We start from the raw sequence: 23,487 nt of genomic DNA, 5'->3' as shown, positions 1-23,487 counted from the left end.
AAAGGCTTCGTTAGTCAAAACATCACTGCAAAGAACTCACTTTGGTTTTAGTAATGCATGATCAGAAACCACAGTCAATATAAGAGGGCTCATACAGTAAAAGCGGTGTGACTCGGTCGACCTTCATTTCTTTGGAATTTTTTTTTTTTTAACTTTTAAAAAATATATATATCTTTATTGATTTCAGAGAGAGGAAAGGCGGGGGAGGGGAGAGATAGAAACATCAATGATGAGAGAGTCATTGATCAGCTGCCTAGGCCACAATCCGGGCATGTGCCCTGACCGGGAATCGAACCCTGATCACCTGGATCCTAGGTCGATGCTCAACAGCTGAGCCATGCCCAGCCGGGCATCTTTGGAATTATTTCATCGTCATGTGGTTTATTACTATTGCTGCATTTAGAAAAGATGTGTTTTCACAAAAAAACGAGTTTTGTTTTGCCATCAGTAAATTAGCATTTAAAAAACACCAATTTTACTTTCTTAATTTAGTTAACAAATTTAAACTAATTTTTAAAAGTCACACTTGGTTAATAGTTTAAATGATTTTTAAAATAATTTATAAAGATAAATGCTTACAATCCCACTTCTGAGTATTTAGTCGAAGAAATCCAAAACACTAATTTGAAAAGATATATGCATCCCTATGTTCATTGAAGCATTACTTACCATAACCCAGATAATGGAAGCAACCTACGTGTCCACCAGTAGGTGACTGGATAAAGAAGAAGTGGTATATATATATACAATGGAATATTACTTGGCCATAAAAAAAGAATGAAATCTTACCATTTGCAACAACCTGGATGGACCTAGAAGGTATTACGCTAAGTGAAATAAGTCAGTCAGAGAAAGACAAATACCATATGATTTTACTTATATGTGGAATCTAAAGAACAAAATAAGTGAACAAACAAAACAGAAATAGACTCATAGGTACAGAGAACTAACTGATGGTTGCCAGATGGGAGAGGGGTTGGGGGTCTGTGAAAAAGGTTAAGGAATTAAGTATAAATTGGCAATTTCAAAATAGTCATGGGGATGTCAAGTACAGCTTAGAGAATATAGTTAGTAATATTGTAATACCTGTGTATGGTGTCAGGTGGATACAGGACTTACTAGGAGGATCACTTTGTAAATTAAATGTCTAACCACTCTGCTGTACACCTGACACTAATATAATATAGTATGTCAACTATAATTGAAAAATAAATTATAATTAAAAAAATAAATGCTTACATTTTATCAAGCTTTTGGGTTTTAGTTGACAAAATCACCTAAACACATTCTTATGTGGTCTTTCTGCACATCACTAATAAACTAATATCACATGTGATCATCTTGTAAGTTTGACGATATAACTGAATTGATCTGTATTCTGTTTAATGTAGTGAGTCCATTGATCATGTCTTAAATATTATGACATTGTCAAATTGCAAACAAGTTTCTAAATACTTACTATTTCTATATTCATCTCCTCTTGGACCAGTAATAGATAGTATTGTGTGGTTTTTTATTTTGTTTTGTTTTTAAAATATATCGTATTGATTTCAGAGAGAGGAAGGAAGAGGGAGAGAGAGAGAGACATCAATGATGAGAGAGTCATTGATTGGCTGCCTCCTGCACGCCCCCGACCGGGGGTCGAGCCCGCAACCTGTGCATGTGCCATGACCGGGAATCGAACCTCGATCTCCTGGCTCCTAGGCGAATGCTCAACCACTGAGCCACACACGGCCAGGCATAGTTTTGCAGCCCACATTTTATTTATTTATTTATTTATTTATTTATTTATTTATTTATTTATTTATTTTTAAAATATATCTTTATTGATTTCAGAGAGAGGAAAGGAGAGGGAGAGAGCGAGAGAGAAACATCAATGATGAGAGAGTCATTGATCGGCTGCCTCCTGCACGCCCCCGACTGGGGATCGAGCCCGCAACCCGGGCATGTGCCCTGACCGGGAATCGAACCCTGATCGCCTGGATCCTAGGCCGATGCTCAATCGCTGAGCCACGCCCAGCCGGGCAGCCCACATTTTAAGTAGCTCTATGTATGATTCTACTCAGATTTCCCCCCGGTTGTTCTAATAATGTTCTTTACAACTCTATTTCTTGTTCAGTCCAATATCCAATCCAGGATTATACACTGCATTTAGTCTTTTTAGCCTCCTTGAAATCAGACTGTTTTTAAGCCTTTTTTGTATTTCTTAACATATGTTGTTCGAGTCCATCTGTGTTGTAGAATGTCCCTCAGTTTGGATTGTTGAATTGTTTCCTGTGACTGGCATCAGGTTAATCACTTTAGATACTACATTGATGGTGTTTTGTCATCCTCGGTGCACCCAGTATTGGTGGTGATGTGATAGACCACCTAAGGCAATACCTTTCAGAATTCCCTGTCATAAAAACACCCTTTTCCTTGATAATCATTCATTTTGGGGATCCATTATGTAATTCTTGACCAGAAATCACCCGGGGAACTGTGGAGTTGTCCAATAGAGCATAGCAGACCACTGATGGTAAACCTTTAATGGTTTGGAAGGCCTACAAAAATAATACAGAAAGTGTTTAACATACCATTAGAAACAAGACCTGCATTATTTTCCATGTGCCTTATAGGATACCTTAAGAAAGATTTATTATAAATAACTTAACCACTGGCCCTACGTGAGAGTAAGAAAAGCTGGTGAGTAACTGTTGTTATGAGAAAGTATTAAATTTCCTGATCAAATTAAATTTTGTGGACTTACTACTATTTATTAACATAGTCTGACACAAATTTCCTATTTCGCTTAAAGCAAATGGTAATTTTAAATATTGGATGGATATTCAGGTAGCCTGCTATTTCTATGATTTGTCAGAAGAGGGCAGCACCATATCTATGAACAAATATGAGTAGGGAAGCACTTTTTCATAAATATAACAGATATATTCAAAAGTAACAAATGCTTATTACTTTAAAGACATACATTATAGAGAGATATAACATGAAAAGCAGAAGTTCTCTATAATCCCTTCTAAAGAAAACAAAAACCCTGTTGGCAATTTGGCATGATTTTTTTTTTTTACTTGGATTATTTATATGTAAATTTAGGTATCATAAGGAACTCATGTAGGACCTTGGGAGGCCTGAATTTTGACAACCAGATGCAAACTTGGTCTATAGATTTGAACGTAATCTTTAATCTCTATGCCATTCTGCTTTTTCTTTTTGTATCAAGTTAAGAGCATTACTACATTTTTAAGAAATGTAAGAAAGAGCTAGTGATGACTGGGAAGAATTTGTAAGTATAAGCATAAGGTAGTGTTAGCACAAAGTTGGTCTTTTTCTAATTACATTTTAATAATTAAATTTTGGGTCTTTTACACACCCCCTCCCCCCAAAAGATGTGTAGCTTATTAACCAGGGAGAATGAGGACAAGTAGTATTTTCTATCCTTCCCTGTCACATAACCAACCAGCTGAGCGAATTAGCTCAGACTTTCCTAAATGATTCACCTTTTGGAAAAGGCCAGTCGTGGAAAGTTTCTGCCTAAATAAAGACTTTTCAGGAAGTTCTGAGCAAGTGAAAATGAACTTAAAATGGAATTTCTGCTGCTATCACTTGAATTAACTACTGCTAATAGTGGGCCTTTTCCTGTCAGGGTTCCCTCTTATATATTAGAAGTGGTCTATAATTTAGACCACTCCTACTTGAAGATATTTTGATAGTTGAATCCCTGCTTGTTGTTTGTTAAAAGTGGAGTTCTTCTAGGTATACTATCAGTGAAGAGTAATCTTCTGCAAATATTACTTTGTATCAGTTAGCAAAGTCCTTGAGAGAAATATACCAGTTTATAGAACTTGTTTCCTGGTGAATATGAATAGGACTTTGACCCTAAGAAATTAACAGAGATACTCCATGGTTATACTTTTTTCAATGCTTCCTTTATACACTTAACTATAGATCATGTATTTTCATGATTTGTTTTTATGATTGGCTTCCCTGATAGACTGTGAGCCCCTTAAGGGCAGAGGTCATGGCATTTTTTAATAGGTCCCACATCTACAGGGTTCTCTCTAGCTAATCTACTTAATCTCTGGCTAATCTTGAAAAAGTAACTTAACCCCTTAAATTTCATTTTTCTCTTTCACGAAATGTAAATGTGTCAGCTATTGCTACGGAACTACTGTGTAATAAACCATCCCAAGACTCAGTAGTATACACCAATAAGCATTTATTTGTCACTAGTGTGTTTCTGGCTGTCTGGGGCTCAGCAGATCTAGGCTTGGGTCCAAGCTACTAGTTGGGTTCAGATCTGTAGCATGTGTCTATCATCTGCCTTGGACCAGTAGCTGCTTGAGGCATATATATATATATATTTTATAGCTAGAGGGTGTCAAGGGGCACATGAAACAACAGAAACACATTTAAAGCTTCTATTGCTGTCAGATCAGTTAGCATCCCGCTGACCACCACTGAAACAAGTCACGTGTCCAAGCTTAACATTGGTGGGGTGGGGGAGTATCTTCTTGATCAAGAGGGAAGGAATGAATATTTGCTGAATGATGGTTTAATCTATCATATAAGTTCTCTTATTTTTGACTCTTACTACTACTGAGAGGCTCATTTGGAAGAGTTGAGGTACCCACAAATTAAGCCTGATAGAAGTAGGTCCAGATTTTGGCAATCATTCCCAGGGAAGATTCTTAATACAGAACCCTCAGAGTTATATTCTGTGTCATTTATGTGGGTGACACAGTACTGAGTGCAGGAGTGAGATGACTCTTGATAAGAAAATTTGGTTCGGGTCTTAGGAAGCCTTGAAGGAAGGAGAGAAGAGATAGAGACTTACATTCCTGCAAAGATGGAATTTGTAGGATTCACCTGTTGTTCTTGGCTAGTCTTATTCTGGATGACCTGGTTGAAGACCCATAATACAATGACTATAATTTTCGACCCTCCTACAGATAGATTGGAATTTAAACAAAATTCCTCAGATGTTTTTGTTGAATTTGCAAGCCTAGGCAGGCATTAGGCATTTCTCTTTCTTTATCTGAAATTTCAGACACCATAAATATCCTTATTTGTCAGTTTTATTGAGGGCAATTTTTGCAAATTTGAAATTGGGCAGGATTCTCAACTATAATTTTCTTCCATTCCCAAATTAGTGCCAAATTAGCCAGTTTTAAGGGATCTTGCTTCATCTTCGGGTTGTTTTAGGTGTAGAATAGGAGTCTTCTGCAGAGTATTTTCAAAATGTTTATATTGTTGCTTTTCTCTTTGAAATAATACCAGTGTTTTTCTCCCAAATATTCCATTTCCTCATTCCAACTTTTACTGGGCCTTTCCGTGTGAGTCCTAATCTACATGTGAAGTGCAGTGGGAGAGCCTTTTTCAGCCTTCACACAAGTAACCCACAAGGGCTGTGATTCAGTAGTGACTACCAGAGTGTTTCATGCCAACAGAAGTAATGGAGGGGATTTTAGATCAAATTTATACACGTGATTGTTTCATTTAGCAAGGGAAAATGTATTTATCTGGAACTATTGTAGTAAACTTGAACCATAAAGCTTAGCAACCAGAAGGTATTGAAAACCCAGTGGATATTTTCCTTGTCATTTTATTCCCTTTTTTAAGATTTTGTTTCTGTCTTTTTATTCCTTTTGTAAACTTAATGTCTCCTTCCTTGGCACAGGGTGACTAAGGAAGTAGATGCTACCTCTAAAGAGGCTAAATCTTTCTTCAAGCAAAATGAGAAAGAAAAACCACAGGCTAATGTCCCTTCAACTCTGCCGACACCCCCTGCTGGGTCAGGGTGAGTATTCTAGTCCCAGGCCCAGGTGTACCTGGCACATTGGAGAAGCTGTTTTTGGTATAAGGACCACTTTAACTGCAGCTGTCATGTCTCCTTTCCTGAGAGAAGGAATTATGTTTCTGCTCTGCCTTTGCTGAAATATTTTCCAATGGAAGATGGAAAGGAAAACTAACCATAGGTCTCTCATTTGATACCAGCCTAAAAAAAGTCCTGATTTATAGTGTTGATCACAGGGCTGAACAATTAGTAAACTTTACATTTAAAATATAACTTTTAAATGAAAATATCAGCACGTCTTCAGAACATCTAATGAAGCATAATTTGGGTTGAGTACTCCCATCCCCCAAGGCCCTCAAAGGAACATAAAAAGTGAAAGCTGATTTACAAATAATTCTATTAACACATTTTCAAGAACTTAATAGACCTTTTTCCTTCATATTTTCTATATTACTCGAGTTATTTTTAGCTGAAGATTAGAATTGAATTCTTTCTCTTTGGAGAAAATAAAAATCTCTTCTTAACCTGTATGTAAGAGGTAAAGTCTCACAGTAAATGTAAGAAGTAAGGGCACTAGCCTCCAGAGAACTGAACATGGACCACAACCCATGGACACACTGATCACCTACTAACTCCTGTGGGAAACTGTGTCCTTGAGGTGTTTGGGGTAGAAGAGTCACCTGCAGGGGCTTCTCTGACCCTTTTGTCAGAGTTTGCCGCTTCTTCCTTCCCTTCCCAAACATACTTACGTCATTGCTATGAACAGTAAAGTTTTGTTTTTTACATTAAAAAAAATTGGTTTTTCTATCAGATTATGAGCTTTTCTAGGACAGGCCTTTCTTATCTCTGCAGCCCTGGCTGCAAACAATGCTATGTTACGCTGGTGTGCTTTCCAGGGTTACCCAGAAGCAGACCCTGAGACGAAGGTTTGTTAGTGTGAGAGGTGATTCCAGGAAGCCCCAGTAGGGAGGTGAAAAGGGGTGGGAAGGAAGCCAGTTGAGGGTGTGTTGCCCAGCAGGTTGCTGCTGGTGGTGGCTGGTACTCAGTCCTGCTGAAGGGTTCAGGGAGATGGTGAAGAACATGGGGAGGGCGAGGAGGCTGAGATATTAATCCTCCAACTCCTATCCATCACTGGCTCAGCTGCTTCCATCTGTCTTCAGTCCTCATGCTGTGAGCTGCAGGTGCTTTAGTAAGGTGCTACTCTCAGGGTGTGCCATGGCTCTGAGTGCAAGGACATGTGGTTGGAGCTCTGTCCACATCTGCTCCATGCTCTTTACCTGCTGCTTACTCCAAGTATTTCTCTCCCCCAGAGTGACTAGGTGGCAGAAGTCATGTAGTACTTATACAGAAACCTGAGAAGGAAAGGGATTGAGTGCTTGATACCACAGTGGGAATGATACAAACACTGATGAAGGCAGCTGTGGAAGGATCAGAGTAATGTGAACAGAGTTCTCCAGGCCTGACCCTGAACTTTTTAAGCTGTGGTTTGCAATCATCATTTAAAAGAAATGAAATAGAATGAAAAATATTATAGTACATCACATGGTAAGAGTAAATATTGTTTCATAACATTTTTATTTCAGTTATTGATGTGCTTGTCACAAAATAAACTATTTTTAGTGAGGGTTGAGATTTTTAAAAAGTGAGGCTGTAGGCTATGCAACATGTTTTTAGCTTTATAATCATATTGTTTGAAAGGGCTTCTCTTCAGACCAGTAGCTTTCAAACTTTATTGACTGCCAGTTTTAGTAAGGAATACATTTTACAGTATGCCCTAGTACACCCATAAATATAAGTATGTAAAAAAGTGAAATAAAAAGCTGGTGAAATAATATTTCCCTTTTCTATAGATGATGAACTCTGATTTTCTACCTTACATTATTATGTCAAGTGTGTTATTTTTTAAAATGTTATGACTAACTGATTCGACTACAACTTGAATTTGAAAAAATACTGCTTTAGACTTCAGGAATTAGCCTCTGCAGGCTTTTACTTGGGTTACGAGGCCTATATCATTATTATTAAATAATGTCTCGTGCATTTATTGAAAGCATTATTGTGAAAGTTACCTTTGGATTAAATACCAGATAGGTAAAGAGGCAAAATTTCTTCTACCTTAGGTTTCTAGCATGGTTTCAGCTAGCCCAATTTTCACTTCTAGCCTCCTTGGCTATTTCTTAAAATAATTCCTATTGATACTTAGAGATTCTACTTAGAAACTATATGTTTCAGAAAGTACTCTGTTACTATGATTATGAATCTAACTAGAGGAAGAAGTGGCAGCTTAAGAAGGTCACTAAGGCAGCTCGTTTAAGTCCCTGAGTCACTCACATGGAAAGATCACTGCATTCTGTAACCATCCCTTCCTTTCTTAGAGCTCACAGCCTTTCTAGGGTAAGAAATCTGTGGAGAGGATATCTGTATTAGGGAGACCCAGCAGGAAACAGATGGCATCCTCAAATTAGGATACTTTGAGGAGAGTTTGAGGTGAAAGACCCCGGGGCAGGTAATAATGAGGCTCCATTACCACCCCTAGATCTGAGGGGCAGGAAGGGGAGCAGTTTATGGCAGACAGAGAGGGCCTTCTGACAGGAGCTGAGACCTCACTTGAGCGATGGACCCTCCAGGGGGAAGCCAGGGGAATAAATACCAAATCTCCCATTCTTCCCTCCTGTCTCTTACCAGGGTGCTCCATTGACCACTGAGTCCTGTGAAAGAAGAAATTATTCTAACACTTTTTTAAATGGTAAGGAAGACTCACTTAGGATTATCGCTATAGGTATTAAGACATCACATTTTGGGAGAGACATCCACCTCAACTCTGAATACAGCAAAGACAGCTGAATGAGCTGTCTTTATAGCCAAGGAGCAGAATGAGAGGGGGCAGGATGGAATATGACTAAGAGGGGATGTCAGGGATGGGAGGATTCTTGCTGAAGGCAGGCTGGGAATTATACCTCAAAGGTAGGAAATTAGGAACTTGATCAGATAATGAGAGTGATCAAATATTAAGAATGGGGGATTCTGCCCTGCCGGGCATGGCTCAGCAGTTGAGCATCCACCTAGGATCCAGGCGATCGGGGTTCGATTCCCGGTCAGGGCACATGCCTGGGTTGTGGGCTCGATCAATGACTTTCTCATCATTGATGTTTCTATCTCTCCCTCTCTTTTCCTCTCTCTGAAATCAATAAAGATATATTAAAAAAAAAAAGAATGGGGCATTCTCTTCAAACTGGCTTTCCAGGATTCTTGCTAAAAGTGGGCTGTACAAGCCTAACAAGGACAGGGGCCAAGACTGAAGCCTAGTTGAGAAGAGGGCTCAAAGGAGCCTGACTAAGGTTTGATCCAGAAGAAAGTCTTTTGTCCGTATAGGGCAGCATCTGGGGCAGAGGCCAGTATGGAAGAAGGCTTAGAGGGAATCTTGCAGTAGATTAATGAACAGCTGACTCCTTTATAAAAGGGTAAAGTGAAATTTGATCAAAATCAGTTTTTTTGAAAGTTACAATGGAATGTAACATCATAAGGATATGTCTGCCTGGGTAAAAAAGCCCTTAGAGTTGTACATGAAAATGGGGACTCACTGAATTATGATGCAGTGTACTTTGAATTTCTGAATAAATCTAGAAGATGACCTTCAATGTTGGCATGATTGCTTTTCTTGCATCTCAAAAAAACTTCTACAGTTGTAAATGTGCTTGGGAAAAGACAGGGTCAGGAGGAATTCAACTGATCTGGGGTGTCTTAGTGGACTCATTTGATCAGTGCCAACATTAGTATCTGCTGCAGGCTGCACATGCATGGTATGGAAAATGTTTTCAGGGGAAAAAATTTATAGGACCCAATTTATTAAAAGAAAATTATTCTAATATTTTTTCCACAGACTTTTCATTTTCATTTTTGGAGTTACTTCAGTTTATAGAAATGCTTTATTTATTTATTTTTCTTCTCTCTAAACAGATTTAAGCAATACAGGAAAACCAGAGCAGCAGAGTAAAACATCCTGTCCCACATCCTTTGCTAGCAAATAAGAACAGATTCACAGGAGCAAATGTTTGTAACTGAAAATGCATTTCCTCCACATGTTTAAAATAGCACACTGGTTAGGCTATAAAAAGCCAAAGTTTATGCTTTGGGAATGGAGTAAACCAAACACCCAATTTTAATTAGAGGCAGGATTTAGAGACGACAAGAAGCACTCTCTACATTTGGTAGTAGAAAGCAGAATGTTCAGTGTGTCTAAATTCCTGTATTTTTATTACTTAGCTCTTGACCAACTTCTCTCCCTACCCCCAACCCCCATCCTCATTACCAATACTGTTGGCCGCTTACATCCAGCTTCTCCCAGTGTTTGTGGATATCTGGCTAGTCAGCCTTCAACCCCACACTTATTACTTGCTTTCAACCCCGCATTCATTAATTAACCTTATTCCAGCACTGGGCTACTAGTGGGCTGTTAGCCTCATTAAAGTTTATAATCCTAGTCATAGGCATTAACTTGTTTAATTAAGGGCTTATTATTTAGTTGCCTCCTTATACAGGGGTAGACAAGAGTAAGTTGAATTACCAGCCTTTATTACCTAAAAGATAAATCATAAGCCCTGGCCGGTATGGGTCAGTTGGTTGGGTGTTGTCCTGTGCACGGGAAGGTTGCAGGTTCCATTCCTGGTTAGGGCACATGCCTGGGTTGTGGGGCTCGATCCTCAGTAGGGGGCATGCAGGAGGCAGCCGATAGATACTTTGCTCTCACATTGATGTTTCTCTCTAAAAATCAGTAAACAGTCTTTTAAGGAAAGGTAAATCATAAGTAAGGATACAAAATAATAACAATAATAAGGCAATGACAAATAATACAAGTAAATAATAAAGTAATAAATAATAATGCAAGAATAAACTCTTTCATGTGTTCGCAATGTTGCCCACTCCTGTAGATTGGGAATGACATAAAGAAAAGTGGGGAAGCTTCATTAAGTTTCAAACAACATCGTGGGTGGTGTCAGTTTAGCCCCGAAGATAGGAAAGAATTCTTCACAGTCATAATAAAGATAGAAGATCCAGGACTTGAGAAGACAGTAATAATGCCTGACTTTATGATGTTGGTCAGTACTCAGCCTATTGACCAATCAGTTCCCATAAACCTTTAGTTTGTGCAATAGACTCTTCCCATCTGAGCAGTTAATCTGATCTCTCCCGATCTCCCCACATGTAAGTTAATATTGACTTTGTTGGCTTTTTGTAGTTTAAAATATTTTCAATATATATAGTCTCTTGATAGAGAGCATTGAACGTTTAAAGTAACTAAAGTCTGATATTTCCACAATATTAGGTGGAAATGTTTCTAATTTTTTATCAGAATCTCTTGTTATGATGATCGATCAGATCTCTGACCTATGTTGATTTATTTTTGTAGACTTTTTTATTTTTAAAGGAGTTGCTTTCGTGTTGAGACAACAACAAAAGACAAGCTACTTCAGAATCTGACTTTCCCTTCTGGTTTAATGCTCACATGAAATGCCTGACCAGTTGGCATATGTCTGCCTGGTGAATAGATGTAGTTGAAGGTTAGAGGTGTTGACTGCCCAGGAAGAATATCCGAGTATAACTTAAATTGGCCCTCTGCATATACAGAATCCCAGCTCCAGTTGACCCTTGAACAATGTGGGTTTGAACTGTGTGGGTCAATTGAAAAAAATCCATGTATAAGTGGACCCGTGCAGTTCAAATGCACATTGTTCAAGGGTCAACTGAATATGGTGAGCTTACTTAATACCTTAGAGAATGGCCATTTTAGGAAAAGGAAAATCAACTTGGTTCAAAAGAGTAAATATCATGAGAAAGAGCTTATTGGTAATTGTAATAATTAAGATAATTAAAAGAAAGTAGATATTCCAGCAGATGTGATATTTTTTGGACACTAATCTTTATGAAGGCAAATGATTTAAAATGTGTTTTTTTTCTTTCTCTAAAAACAGCTTTATTCATTTTATGAATATACTACATTTTGTAGTATATTAGTTGATGGACATAGGGTTGTTTCCACTTTGGGCTATTATGAATAATGCTTCTATGAACATTCATGTATAAGTTTTTGAATGGACATAAATATTCATTTCACTTGGGTATATACCTGAGTGTAGAATTGCTGGGTCATATAGTAACTTGAATGTGGTCTTGAAAAGGAGAATGAGCCATAAGAAAAATCTAGGAGTGTTAGTTACCAAGGGTGGGTGACTTGGGTGCCTAGATTCCTTCCACCATGATTTTTTTGAAGCATGTTCAATTCTATGTGTAAGCTCCTGCTATAGGAAAAAAAGAGATTGATGGAAAGTTGTAATGTCTGGTAATACTATAAAAGCAATGACTACAGAAAAGAACAGGCAGTTTTCTCCTGTGATAATTAATTTTAGAAGTAAGGAGAGGGAATTAAGCCTTGATTTGTTCCCACAACCAGCTGTAAGCTTCCTACTTGGTGAGATTTCCTGTTTGATGATCATTTGGAATTTTAGTTTTAGTTGACTCTGGGCTTTCTCTGTTCTTATTTTATTACCGTTGGTAAATAGATGTTGTTACCCTTCCCACTAACTTTGAATTTAACTTTGTTATTCTTAGCGGATGTGGTACTGCCAGTAGGAGGTGTTCAGAAATGTGTGGTGAGATATTTTGGTTGTCATATGACTTGAGGAGGCCATTGGTAGGGTTCAGGGATACTAAATATCCTTAGGACATTTTGTACAGAGAATTTCCCCCCCCAAAATGTCAGCAGTGTCCCCTTTAAGACATTGTTTTAGGGAGCTGGAGCCCCTCAGTTATATAACTGCTGACTTTTCCTTCAGTTTCTGGAGACTCCACTCCAGGGCAGACATTCACAGACTGGCAGTCCATAGACTGAATCTGTCCTTAGTTGGCCAGTATTTAAAAGTAAGGAAAGTTGACATAAAAACCTGGATTACTGACTTTCTTCAGAAATGAGAAGCTGTGCCACTGCCCTCCCTCTTTCCTTATGGCAACAATGAACTGAAGCACAGTAGAGAGGGTTTATCCTTTCCTGGTCCCTACTCAGCTGCTTCAGTCATTTATGTTACCTGCTTGTTCCCTGTAGTCAGGTGTTTCGTACACTCTGGGATGAAAACTTTCCCTTTGATGATCACATCAGTTTCCTTATGGAAACCAGTTTATCCTTTAGGTGAAATGTCAGACATTATCATCTCAGACTTCAGGTTAAACATTTACCTTTTTAAAAAAAACTAAATAGCCCGGCCAGCATGGCTCAGAGGTTGAGCATCGACCTATGATCCAGGAGATTCCGGTTGGGGCACATGCCCAGGTTGCGGGCTCAATCCCCAGTGGGGGGCATGCAGGAGGCAGCCGATCAATGACTCTCTCGTCATTGATGTTTCTATCTCTCTCTCTCCCTTTCCCTTCCTCTCTCTGAAATCAATAAAAACATATTTAAAAAAAAAAAAAAAGACTAAATAGCTTCTGTTGATAACTTACCAAATTTAAGGCACAGTGTTAAGTGTATTATTTCAGAATTCTAGTCCAAGCTTTGAGACCAAAGCTTGGGTTCTCAGCCATTGTGTCATATAGCCACTCTTTCTTATCCTCCTGATTGGCCTTTAATGTTAAAAACATCTCTCTTCAGCTTTGTAATTGATGGAGGACTCTTTGAACACTATTTTGTTCTTTTTTATTTTTGAAGGAAGTGAAATGACTATTTTCTCACTTTTCCTGTAAGCTTTTTCCCCATTAACCATGGCTAGTCCAGATTTCCTCTATTTCAGTCTCATTCCTATCTCCTGAAATTGAAGGGGCTGGCATGCTTTAAAAATTGAGTTCCAGTTATGTTTATACATTGATAATCTTTTAATAGTTAACAAGGAAGCTGTGGACAAGATGTGATCAGTTGGGGAATAATGGCTGTTTCTGTTTCTGTATGGTAATGAACTTCTACTGAGGTCTGAATCCTACATGGTAGGCAACTTATATGCGGGTGTTGCCAGGGGAGTTAGATAGGAGATACCCTTGCCTGGCTTATGTTAAGTGCATTTCTTCTGGCAGCCGTTTATTCCAGAATAGGACTGGCTAGAAATAGCTTTTAAGGGGATACTTTAAGGAGCTAGTGTGGCAAATGGAAATGATTGATTCTGGCAGCCTTGGTGGTACTGCTACTATCTTGCTTATCAGCTCCCGAATGATGTGCTTTGTGTCAGGGCAAGAAAACCCTGTATCAGATTTTTACCTTCAGATCCTTCAATGGATGCTAAGCTCTGCTTTGTTTGGTTTTAATTTATTCTTAACTTGCTTTTTAAATGTACCTCTACAGGTGTTACAGGTATAGAGTAAATGGATTTGAAACTTAAATAGTTCTCTAAAGATTTCCCTATGAATAGTTGGCATATTATGAATTTATTAAAGGTGAGATTGTTCCAGGCCAAGCTGGTAACTCAAAGAATTATAGAGAGACTAGTGATATTCTTTTTTGTTGTTGTTGATACCAGGAGGGGGGCGTGGGGGGCAATATTTGACACTTGGATCAAGCAATGAAATGCCTGCCAATATGAGCATCTCAGTGAGATTCCAAACATAGATAAGCTTTTAAAGCAAGAACTTTTTTCATTTGTGGTCACCAGGATGGGGTAGCCTCTATCAATTTGGATTGAATATCTACAGCAAATACTATGAACCTAGGAAGTGTCTACAGTGGTGTTCAAGGTTACCAAGAGTTGAACAAATTCTGGTGTTCTTAGAAAATCCTACGAGGAGATAGACTTTATTGCACAGTGCAGCCTGTTTCCTTTGCCCTTAGCCTTGAGTTACGGTGCCAATGAGTTTCAGAAATCTGAGTTTAAGAGCCAGGTGCCTATATCTGTTATAAACTTTTAAAACTTTATTTTGCTATATTTCTATACCCCTGGTTGTGCCAGATTTCTCTTGGTGTGAACTATGAGTCAGTAGAAGTGCTTTTGGGCGCACATCTTGGGAACGTAGGGAAGAATAGAACAGGTAGCTGAAGTTACGATGTTCACAAAGTCTACTCAGTATGATAATAGGAAATTGATTTAGAAACAAGGATATGGAGGCTTCCATTTAAGGGGAAAGTTGTGATGCCCTAGGAATGAAGTGGAAATATTTCATTTCACTAATGAAATCACTAAATTTCACTAATTTATTGATTTAACGGCTTCATATGTTTTAGCTTCTCTTAGTGTACACTAGAGGGCAGAATCCCCTCTTGAAAAGATAGCTTGATTTTGGCAGGATCCCAGGAACTTCAAGCATTCCCAAGGTTTGGTATAAGAGTGCAGCACATTTTTCTTTGGCTAATTATATTAGTCCCTTGGTATGAGAGGTCTGTGTGCTATATAGTTTCTTCATTTTTCTTTTATTAGAATTTGTTTTCAACTCTACCATTGTGTTTAGAAAGTGAAGATGAGTTTTCTCATTTTTTTCTTGGAAATGCAGTTTTATTGTTGTTTTTGTTTTTTTATTGCAAATAAAAAAATTAAAATGGCCCCTAGTCCCCCATTTAAATTATTTTCAGAAAGCAGGCAGTGAAAATTTCTTGCTACCTGCCTTTTCTTCATTTGTGCAGATTCTTCCTTATGCTATGCTAATATATGGTAATCGTATATACATTAAAACAAAAATGGGCTCACTCTGTTAGCCTGCAGCTTGAATTTTACTTCACAGTCTATCCCGGGCATCTTTCCAGGCTCTGTATGAACACCTCCTGTGTGGTTCTGTAATTCATTGTGTGAATATTCTGTAATTTGAGTAACCATTCCATTATTGATGAACATTTGTTTTCTAAATTTACAGTTATGAATAATTCTGTAATAATCCTTGCACATATATGTTATTTCTGGAGGATAGATTCTTAGAAGTGTGACTGTGGGATCATCAGATACGTGCACTGTAAATCCTAATAGATGTTGCCAATTAGGCAATACCAATTTGAAACTTCTCCAGTGTTACTTGAGGGCCTATTTCTGCACACCATTACCAGTAGTCATCAGGGTTTTCTCCACAATTAATATGTTAACTGGATCTTCACAAACTGCTGGTTCAAATTGTGGCTTAAATGTTTCTCTCCTTTGAAAACCTGTACCAAAAACATACTTCTTTTTTCAAGAATTAAACCAATGCTACATTTTTGTGCATTTGTCAAGTGTAATAGAAACAATAAATTAAGATTTTGGGTGTCGCCTATAGTCTCCATACTGTTATCAAATCATCAGAATTCTTAGTCATTTAAGAATTCAGGTAAAAATCTGAGTTTTATAAACACTGAGGGAAATTGTGAGCCAATTTAGGGACTCTATATGATAGATCCTTTAAAACGCTGCACTACTACTCTCTTAGGTCCTTAGTATTGGAACTTACCATGTATTTCCAAATGTTTAGACATCAGTGAAGACTGTCATTTGTCCGAAGCATAACAATCAGTGATTCTTATGTTTCAACAGGTTCTATCTAATACAGGTATTTTGCTGCCATTTCATGGCAGGTTATGATTATACAGAAAGATTCAGATTGGGTAAATATTTTAATTTGGATTGGAGAATTTTTCTTACGGGAGAGGCTGAGCAGCTGTGTTCTAATTATTTTGGTCAGGGACTAAAGAGCAGGCCGATCTGAAGTTTAGCATTTACTATATTCAGTTACTTAGCCTTGGATTCTTGCCAAAACCCTGTTACCCAAGGGAATCTATGACAAATTTAATCTGAAATAATTTAAAACTTTTAAACTAGGCTAATATTTCCATATCAGTGAGAAAATGGAACACCTGAAGAAGACTTCCTCTTTGGATCTAGTAATTCTAAATGCGTATGACTATAAAAAAGTCCCAGCCTTTTGATTATTAGCTTTCCCTTGACTTTGAAATGTGGTACAATTCAATGGCTGCTAATTTGAGAATGAGCAGGGAAAAATCCATCCTTTGCATTGGCCTCTGCTTTAAACTGGAATTCTCTAACCCCAGTTGCCTGTGAGATGGTGAGCTATAGGAGGCAGAAATCACAGAAGAGTTTTCTCTACAGACAGAGTATGACATGACTGACTTGGACCAGAAGTGAGAGAAAGTCCCAAGGAATACCATGTACCAAATGCTCTTGATCTTGGTCTTTTGTCTAGTGTAGCTAGCTTCAAAGAAAAGATTTGAGAAAAAATTTCCTTTAGAAAAGTAACCACAAATGTGTCTGCTTCCCGGCCATGTTTCTGTGTTGTGCTGTGGGTTAACTAAATTCAAGTTTTTTATATCATTTCAGAAAGTCATTCTGATTTAGCTTACATTGGACCAGTCTGCACCTCATTTTCTCAGTCTTGATGTGGTGAATCCAGCTTCCCTATTGCGCTAACTTGAGTCAGTTGTGTGTTTTACACTATTGCACAAGAATGAGCCAGGCAGAATTCCAGCTCTGTGAAGGCTTAGATTATGAAGTATCTGTCTTTATGAAATTGGAGTTATATATTTTTTAAAACTTCTTTGATATAGAACTTTGTTTAACACCATAATGAAAGCAAAGCATCATTGTTTCCCAGGTATGGAAGGGAAAGTCTGTAATAAAGGGTTTTATTTTCCTTATATTTTATCAATCACTGAGGAAATTGGTTGGCAATGAAAAATGGAACACAACTCCTTTCTCCCAATAATAGGGTATGTCATCTAATTATGATACACTATCTCAAAATACTTCTTTCTGATAAGACTGGACCTCTGAGCTTTCTACTGCTATCTTTTCTATATTTGTTTAGGGTTTTCTCAAGATTCACAGGCCTCTTCTCTTTATGCATTTAATAATGACATTCATCTACACCTGAGCTCCAGACCCATATTTTTCACTGCTTGCTAAAAATTTATTCTGAATTCCCCTAACACCACATTGGTCCAACATTTAACTCATTATCTCTCATTCCTTCCATTTTGCGAAGCTGAAGAAACACAGCCTATGAAGTTAAATAGCTTGTCCAGGAGAGAGAGCCTAGGCTAGAATGTAAGGCTTCTTTTCAATCCAGTGTCCTAATCTGCTGGGCTGAAGTGCTGATGCATCACTGGAGAAAAGTAATGAGCCACTACTATTCCTTCAATCACTCAGGTCCCAGTCTCAGTGCCATCTTCAGCTCTTCCCTTTTCTTCCCACTCTCAGTTCTTCCCTTTTCTTTCCTGCCTCCCCACCTACACAACAACCCAGTCCATTAACTTCTTTTAATTTCACCTTCAAAATGTGTACAAACATTTATATTCTTCCGCTTCCTCTCCTTCCCCTCTTTCCTCCATATTTCATCTTCATTCCCATTGCCTTTTTTCTGGGTCATTCTTTCTGAAGCATCTGTCTTCATATAATTGGAATATTTTTTTGTCTTTTGAAAGGCTTGGATTATTGTAATTGTTTCCTAAGTCACTTAAATCCTATATTCCCTCTTCCTATATCCACCCTACATGCCGCTGCTGGGATAATTTAGGTCACATCACTTGCTCAAAAATTTGATCCTTGTTGCCTACTATTAAGTTCAAATTATTTAGCTTGTTATTAGTGAACACCAACCACACTTTAGCTCCAGCCAACAACCCTTTTTCTGAGTTACTTTATTTGACAACCAGAAAGGAGTCCTTCCCTTTGACCCGTATTCTCCTCCTTCAGCTTTGTTCAAACTGTTCGATCCCTTCCCCAGTTGCCCTCATCTCTCTCCATTGGAATCCTGACCATTTTTCAAGCCCTCCCAAACCCTTCCCTGATACATGTCCTCTTTCTTCATACTCCTGTTCCACTAATGGCCCTTTAAATATTTGACTATGAAGTATAGTTATTTTATTCTTTCTTATTCATGCCCTACAAAGAGTAAAGGCTCTTAAGATCTTCTCTTTGACTTTGGATTTCTGTAGTATCAAAAATCTGGATGGATTTAGTTTTGTTTCTTAAATCTAAGGAATCTGGCTTTTGAAAGTTCCTAAAGATTCTCAGGTGTTATCTCTTTGAATATTGCCTGTTTGCAGTATCTATTATCTCCTAGAATTTCAGTTATGTCGTCAGATCTTCTCATTTTGTTCTCCATATCACTTTGCTTCTGTGGTATTTTCCATCGCATTATTTCTTGGAGTTGCCTTCTGGCTATTACCAATGTTCCAGTTCTTTACTTGTTTTTCAGCTGTATCTAAAATATTTTAACTTGTCCAGTGAGTTTAATTTCAGTGACTAAATTTTTAATTTTAAAAAATTCTATGTGGTTAGTTTTCAGATCTGCCTATTCTTTTTCTTTTTTCCCCCATAAGATCTTATTTTTATGGTTTTGAGGGTTTTTTTAATGTGTGTAATCATTTTAAGTATACTTCCTTTATAGTTGCTGTCTGATGGTTCTTTTATCAGAAGTTCTCAGGGTTCTAAAGCTGTCTTTATTTTATTTGTGGCCTCTGTTATAGTAGATTATTTCCTTTTGTGTTTAGTATTTTTTATACTTATCTTTAGCAAGGTTTTTTCTTTGGGGTGATCTCAGGCAGGTGGCTTGGGGTGAAGTTGTATTTCTCTAAAGTGGAGATAAATTTCCTTCTTCTAGAAGGAAATTTGGGCTAATTTTTATGTTAATTTTTTACCTTGGAGTTCCTGGAATATTCAGGTATTATAATTGAAGTAATTATGAGCCACAAATTGGTGTGATTGCAGGCCCAGGGTGCCAGTTGTCAGGAGCCACTTTTTTCTCTCTATTCCCTATAGCCCAAGCCAAGAGACGCTTTCTTGCCTGCTTCCTGGTCTGTTAGGTGAATGTTTTCTAGCCTGTCCTTTCCCTGAGGATGCATATTTTCTACTTTATTTAAGAGAGGGGAAAGGAAAGAGAGAGAGAGACAGGGAGAGAGGAAGAGAGAGAGAAACATCGATCCATAGCCTCCTGTATGTGCCCCTATGGGATCGAACCCGAAACCTAGGTATGTGCCCTGACCAGGAATCAAACCTGAAATCTTTCAGTGCACGGGACAATGCTCCAACCAACTGAGCCACACTGGCCAGGGCCAATTTGTACATTTTATTCCCTTCACCTTTTTCTCCTAAACCTCTAACCCCCCTCCCATCTGGCAACTGTCAGTTTGTTCTCTTTATCTATGAGTTTGTTTCTGTTTTGCTTGTTCATTTATTTTGTTTTTTAGATTTTACATATAAGTGAAATCTGTGGCATTTGTCTTTCTCTGTCTGATTTATTTCACTTAGTGTAATACCCTCTAGGTTCATTCATGCTGTCGCAAATGGTAAGATTTCATTCTTTTTTATGGCCGAGTAATATTCCATTGTGTATAAGTACCACATCATTATCTAATCATCTATTGATGGACAGTTAGGTTGCTTCTATATCTTGGCCATTGTATATAATGCTTTATATATTTAGGTACTCCTATGTTGGGTACGTAAATATTTACAAGGGTTATTTCCTCTTGTTGGCTTGATCCCTTTATCATTATGAAAAGTCCTTCTTTATCTCTTATTAAAGCCTTTATTTTAAAGTCTATGTTGTCTGATATAAGTATTGCTACCCCAGCTTTTTTTCATTTCCATCTGCATGAAATATCTTTTTCCATCCATTTACTTTGTCTGTGTATGTCTTTCTGTCTGAAATGGGTCTCTTGTAGGCAGCATGTGTATGGGTCTTGTTTTCTTATTCATTCTTTTGAGTGGTGTGCTTAATCCATTTACATTTAAAGTAATTATTGATAGGTTTGTAGTTATTGCCATTTTATCATTCATAATTTTTATCTTTTTTTTTTCTTCTTTTTTTTTTTCTTTTTTTTCTTCTTAAAGAAGTCCCTTTAACATTTCTTATAATACTGTTTGGCGGTGATTAACTCCTTTAGCTTTTTCTTGTCTGGGCTATGATTTCAACTCTTCTAAATTTGTTGACATTAATTTTATGGCCTGAATGTGGTCTATCTTGTTATATGTTCTGTGCACATTGTAAAGCTCATTATCTTCTTTCCCCCCAGCATCTTTTAAATAAGCTCCTTTTCTGTCTGAATCATCCAGGGTCAATGTCTAAAAACCCGAACTAATATCCCTTTCCAACTGCATTCATTGGTCTCCACCACTGCACTGTGAGCTTGAGGGCATAGATCTTGTGTTTTGTATGTCCAGTCTAGTACATAGTAACTTATAGGTATTTGTTGAATGAATGAATAAATGAGTAGCTTTTATTAGTGATCACTATTTTTAAAAAGTCTTGGATAAACTTTGATCTAAGGAGATTTTATTCTTATTCTTTTGGTTATATATATTCTCCTATCAGTCTTAATCTTTAAGGCAGAATGTTTTTGATTCCATAGCTTGTGTTCAGGAAGTAACTGACCCTGGAAACAGACTGTAATGTCTATTATATGATTGGAATGACAATTTATTTTAGCTTAATCACGCCGAAGTTCAAGCATAGACATGTCGGAAGTTCCTTACTCATTCCACAAAACTTATTTTGCAACTCCTGCTATTTCCTTTATTTCAGGTTGACTTGTCCTCTTGTTGGAGAAGTGTTGTTTTCACAGCAGTACATTTCACAGTGCACGTCATTGTCAGAATGAGCAAAAGCTCTAATATGTGCCTGGAAGCCTATTCGCCAGTCAGGAAACACATGGTATTCCCTCAGCCTTTCCTGCACTTAACTTTGGGTTTCCTTATGGATAACTCTTCAGTTGTTGTCTCCCATTTAGCACAGATGCCAGTTAGAATGTAAGGGATTTTGATATGATGTATGCCGTTAATAAACTGTTCAGGCTTGCTGGTGACCACTAGCAAAGTTGCTGTGTAGAGTAGATGAAATAGATTTGGGAGATATAACAGGGTCATGAGCTAATAAACATTATACCACTTGGCACTGTATCCTCTTTATTGCTAAGCTAGTTTAGGGTGACTAACTCTTTTTTGCTTTGGGGGATTTTCTTACAGCTTTTACTACGAGAAAAAAACGGAGTGAGCCTGTGGAGAGGGGCAGTGGAGAAAAGTGTTTTTGAGGAATTTCCCCTGACTTTCAGTTATGACATATTTAATGGCTTCATGTTTTTTCTCCTTTGGAACTAAATTGACTAAATTGCACTTGACCACAACAAGTCTTTTCTATTTCTCTCATACTTAGTTTCTTCTCTTCTTTGCCACCTTTTTTCTTTTTCTTTTTTGTTTTACGGCATTCGTTGGAAATATTCAAGAAAGAGGTGAGACATAAATAAAACAAGATTTCAGAGAAATAAGGATATCATTTTAGTTATGGTTAGTATTCCTCCACTTCATGTATAAACAACAAAACTAGAGGAAGATATGTTGGGATTTTTGTGATTGCACAGCAAGAATGATGGAGAGCGTTTTGGTGACAATTCTCAGTACTCCACGTTTTGTTTTTTTCTCAGCCTTCATCTGTTCAGAAGATGTATTAAACAGCCTTCAGCTCAGTGAGCTTTGATAGTTAGTTGTATAAATCCATGTAGCCACCATCCAAAATAAGTAGTATAAGTTCATCATCTCAGAAAGTTTCCTCATGTCCCTTTCTAGTTGGTTCTCTTCCCCTACCCCCTCGCACCCTGTGCCCCAGGTAACCACTGATTTTTATTATGACAGATCAGTTTTGCCTATTCCAGAACTTCATGTAAATCAAGTCATTGTGTAACTCTTTTGTGCCTGGCTTGTTTCACTCAGCATAATGTTTTTGTGACTCATCGGTGTTGCTGTGTCTATCAGTAGTTCATTCCTTTTTATTTTCTTTGTATGAGATTATACCAGTTTATTCATCCTATTGATGGACATCTAGGCTGTTTCCAAATCTTTTTGAAGACATATGTTCTTATTTCTCTTGGGTAAATAAATACCTAGGAGTAGGATCGCTTGGTCATAGGGTAGATGTGTGTTTAATATTATAACAAACTACCAAACAGTTCTCCAGAAGATTCTATTTTTCTACATTCCTGCCAGCAGCACATGAAGGATCCACTTGGTCCATATCCTTGCCCATATTTGTTGTCAGTCTTTCTTATTTTAGTGGGTGGGAAATGGTATCTCCTGTGGTTTTAATTTGCATTGCTCAGAAGACTAAGAATGATGACATCTTTTCATGTGCTTATTGGCCATTTGTATACCTTTTGTGAAGTACCTCTTTCACCCTCATTTTTTATCAGTCTGCTCTTGATTTAAATGCTATTGAGTATTTTTCCCAGTCTGTGTCTTGCCTACTTTTTTTCTATGGTATGTTTTGATGAGCTTAAATTTTGAGTTTTGATGAAATTTAATTAGTTTAGTTTTTTTCTTTTATTGTTACTGCTCTTTGCATCCTAAGAATTCTGCCTATCCTAAGGTTGAGAAAATTTCTCCTTTTTTTGAAAACTTATGGTTCTAGCTTATGTGTTTAGATTTTTCAACCTATTCTGAATTAAGTTTTGCATATAAACATTCACTTTTTAGTTGTTGTTTTTTAAAAAAAACAAAACACATCTGACTGTTGTTTAAAAATTTCAAACAGCCTTGGCTGATATGGCTCAGTGTGGTTAGGGCATTGGCCCTCGCACTGAAGGGTCACAGGTTAAATTCCCAGTCAAGGGTAGCTGGGTTGCAGGTTGGGACCAGTGCAGGAGGCAACCAGTCAATGTGTCTCTCTCACATCTATGTTTCTCTTTCCCTCCCTCCCCCTCTCTCTTTCTCTCTTTCCTCCTCCTCCTTCTCTCACCCTCCTTTCCTTCCACTCTC

The 23,487-nt window shown here is 37.7% G+C and overlaps 1 protein-coding gene across 3 annotated transcripts in view; it reads left to right on the top strand.

Moving 5' to 3' along the window:
• Positions 1-23,487, top strand: part of CFDP1 (craniofacial development protein 1) — an 84,344-nt gene that overhangs the window by 5,703 nt on the left and 55,154 nt on the right. For 2 of the 3 annotated variants that reach the window (XM_081119245.1, XM_081119246.1), the window contains one exon: positions 5,678-5,797. The exons of the other annotated variant lie outside the window; for it this stretch is intronic. In XM_081119245.1, coding sequence (XP_080975371.1) covers positions 5,678-5,797 — 120 coding nt within the window. The remainder of the gene's footprint in view (positions 1-5,677; positions 5,798-23,487) is intronic. 3 annotated transcript variants of the gene reach the window in all.

This window comes from Miniopterus schreibersii, assembly GCF_964146895.1.
Source record: "Miniopterus schreibersii genome assembly, chromosome: 18".
Lineage (NCBI taxonomy): Eukaryota > Metazoa > Chordata > Mammalia > Chiroptera > Miniopteridae > Miniopterus > Miniopterus schreibersii.
Note: the sequence above shows the minus strand (reverse complement) of the source record. Positions and strands in the feature narration are given on the sequence as shown.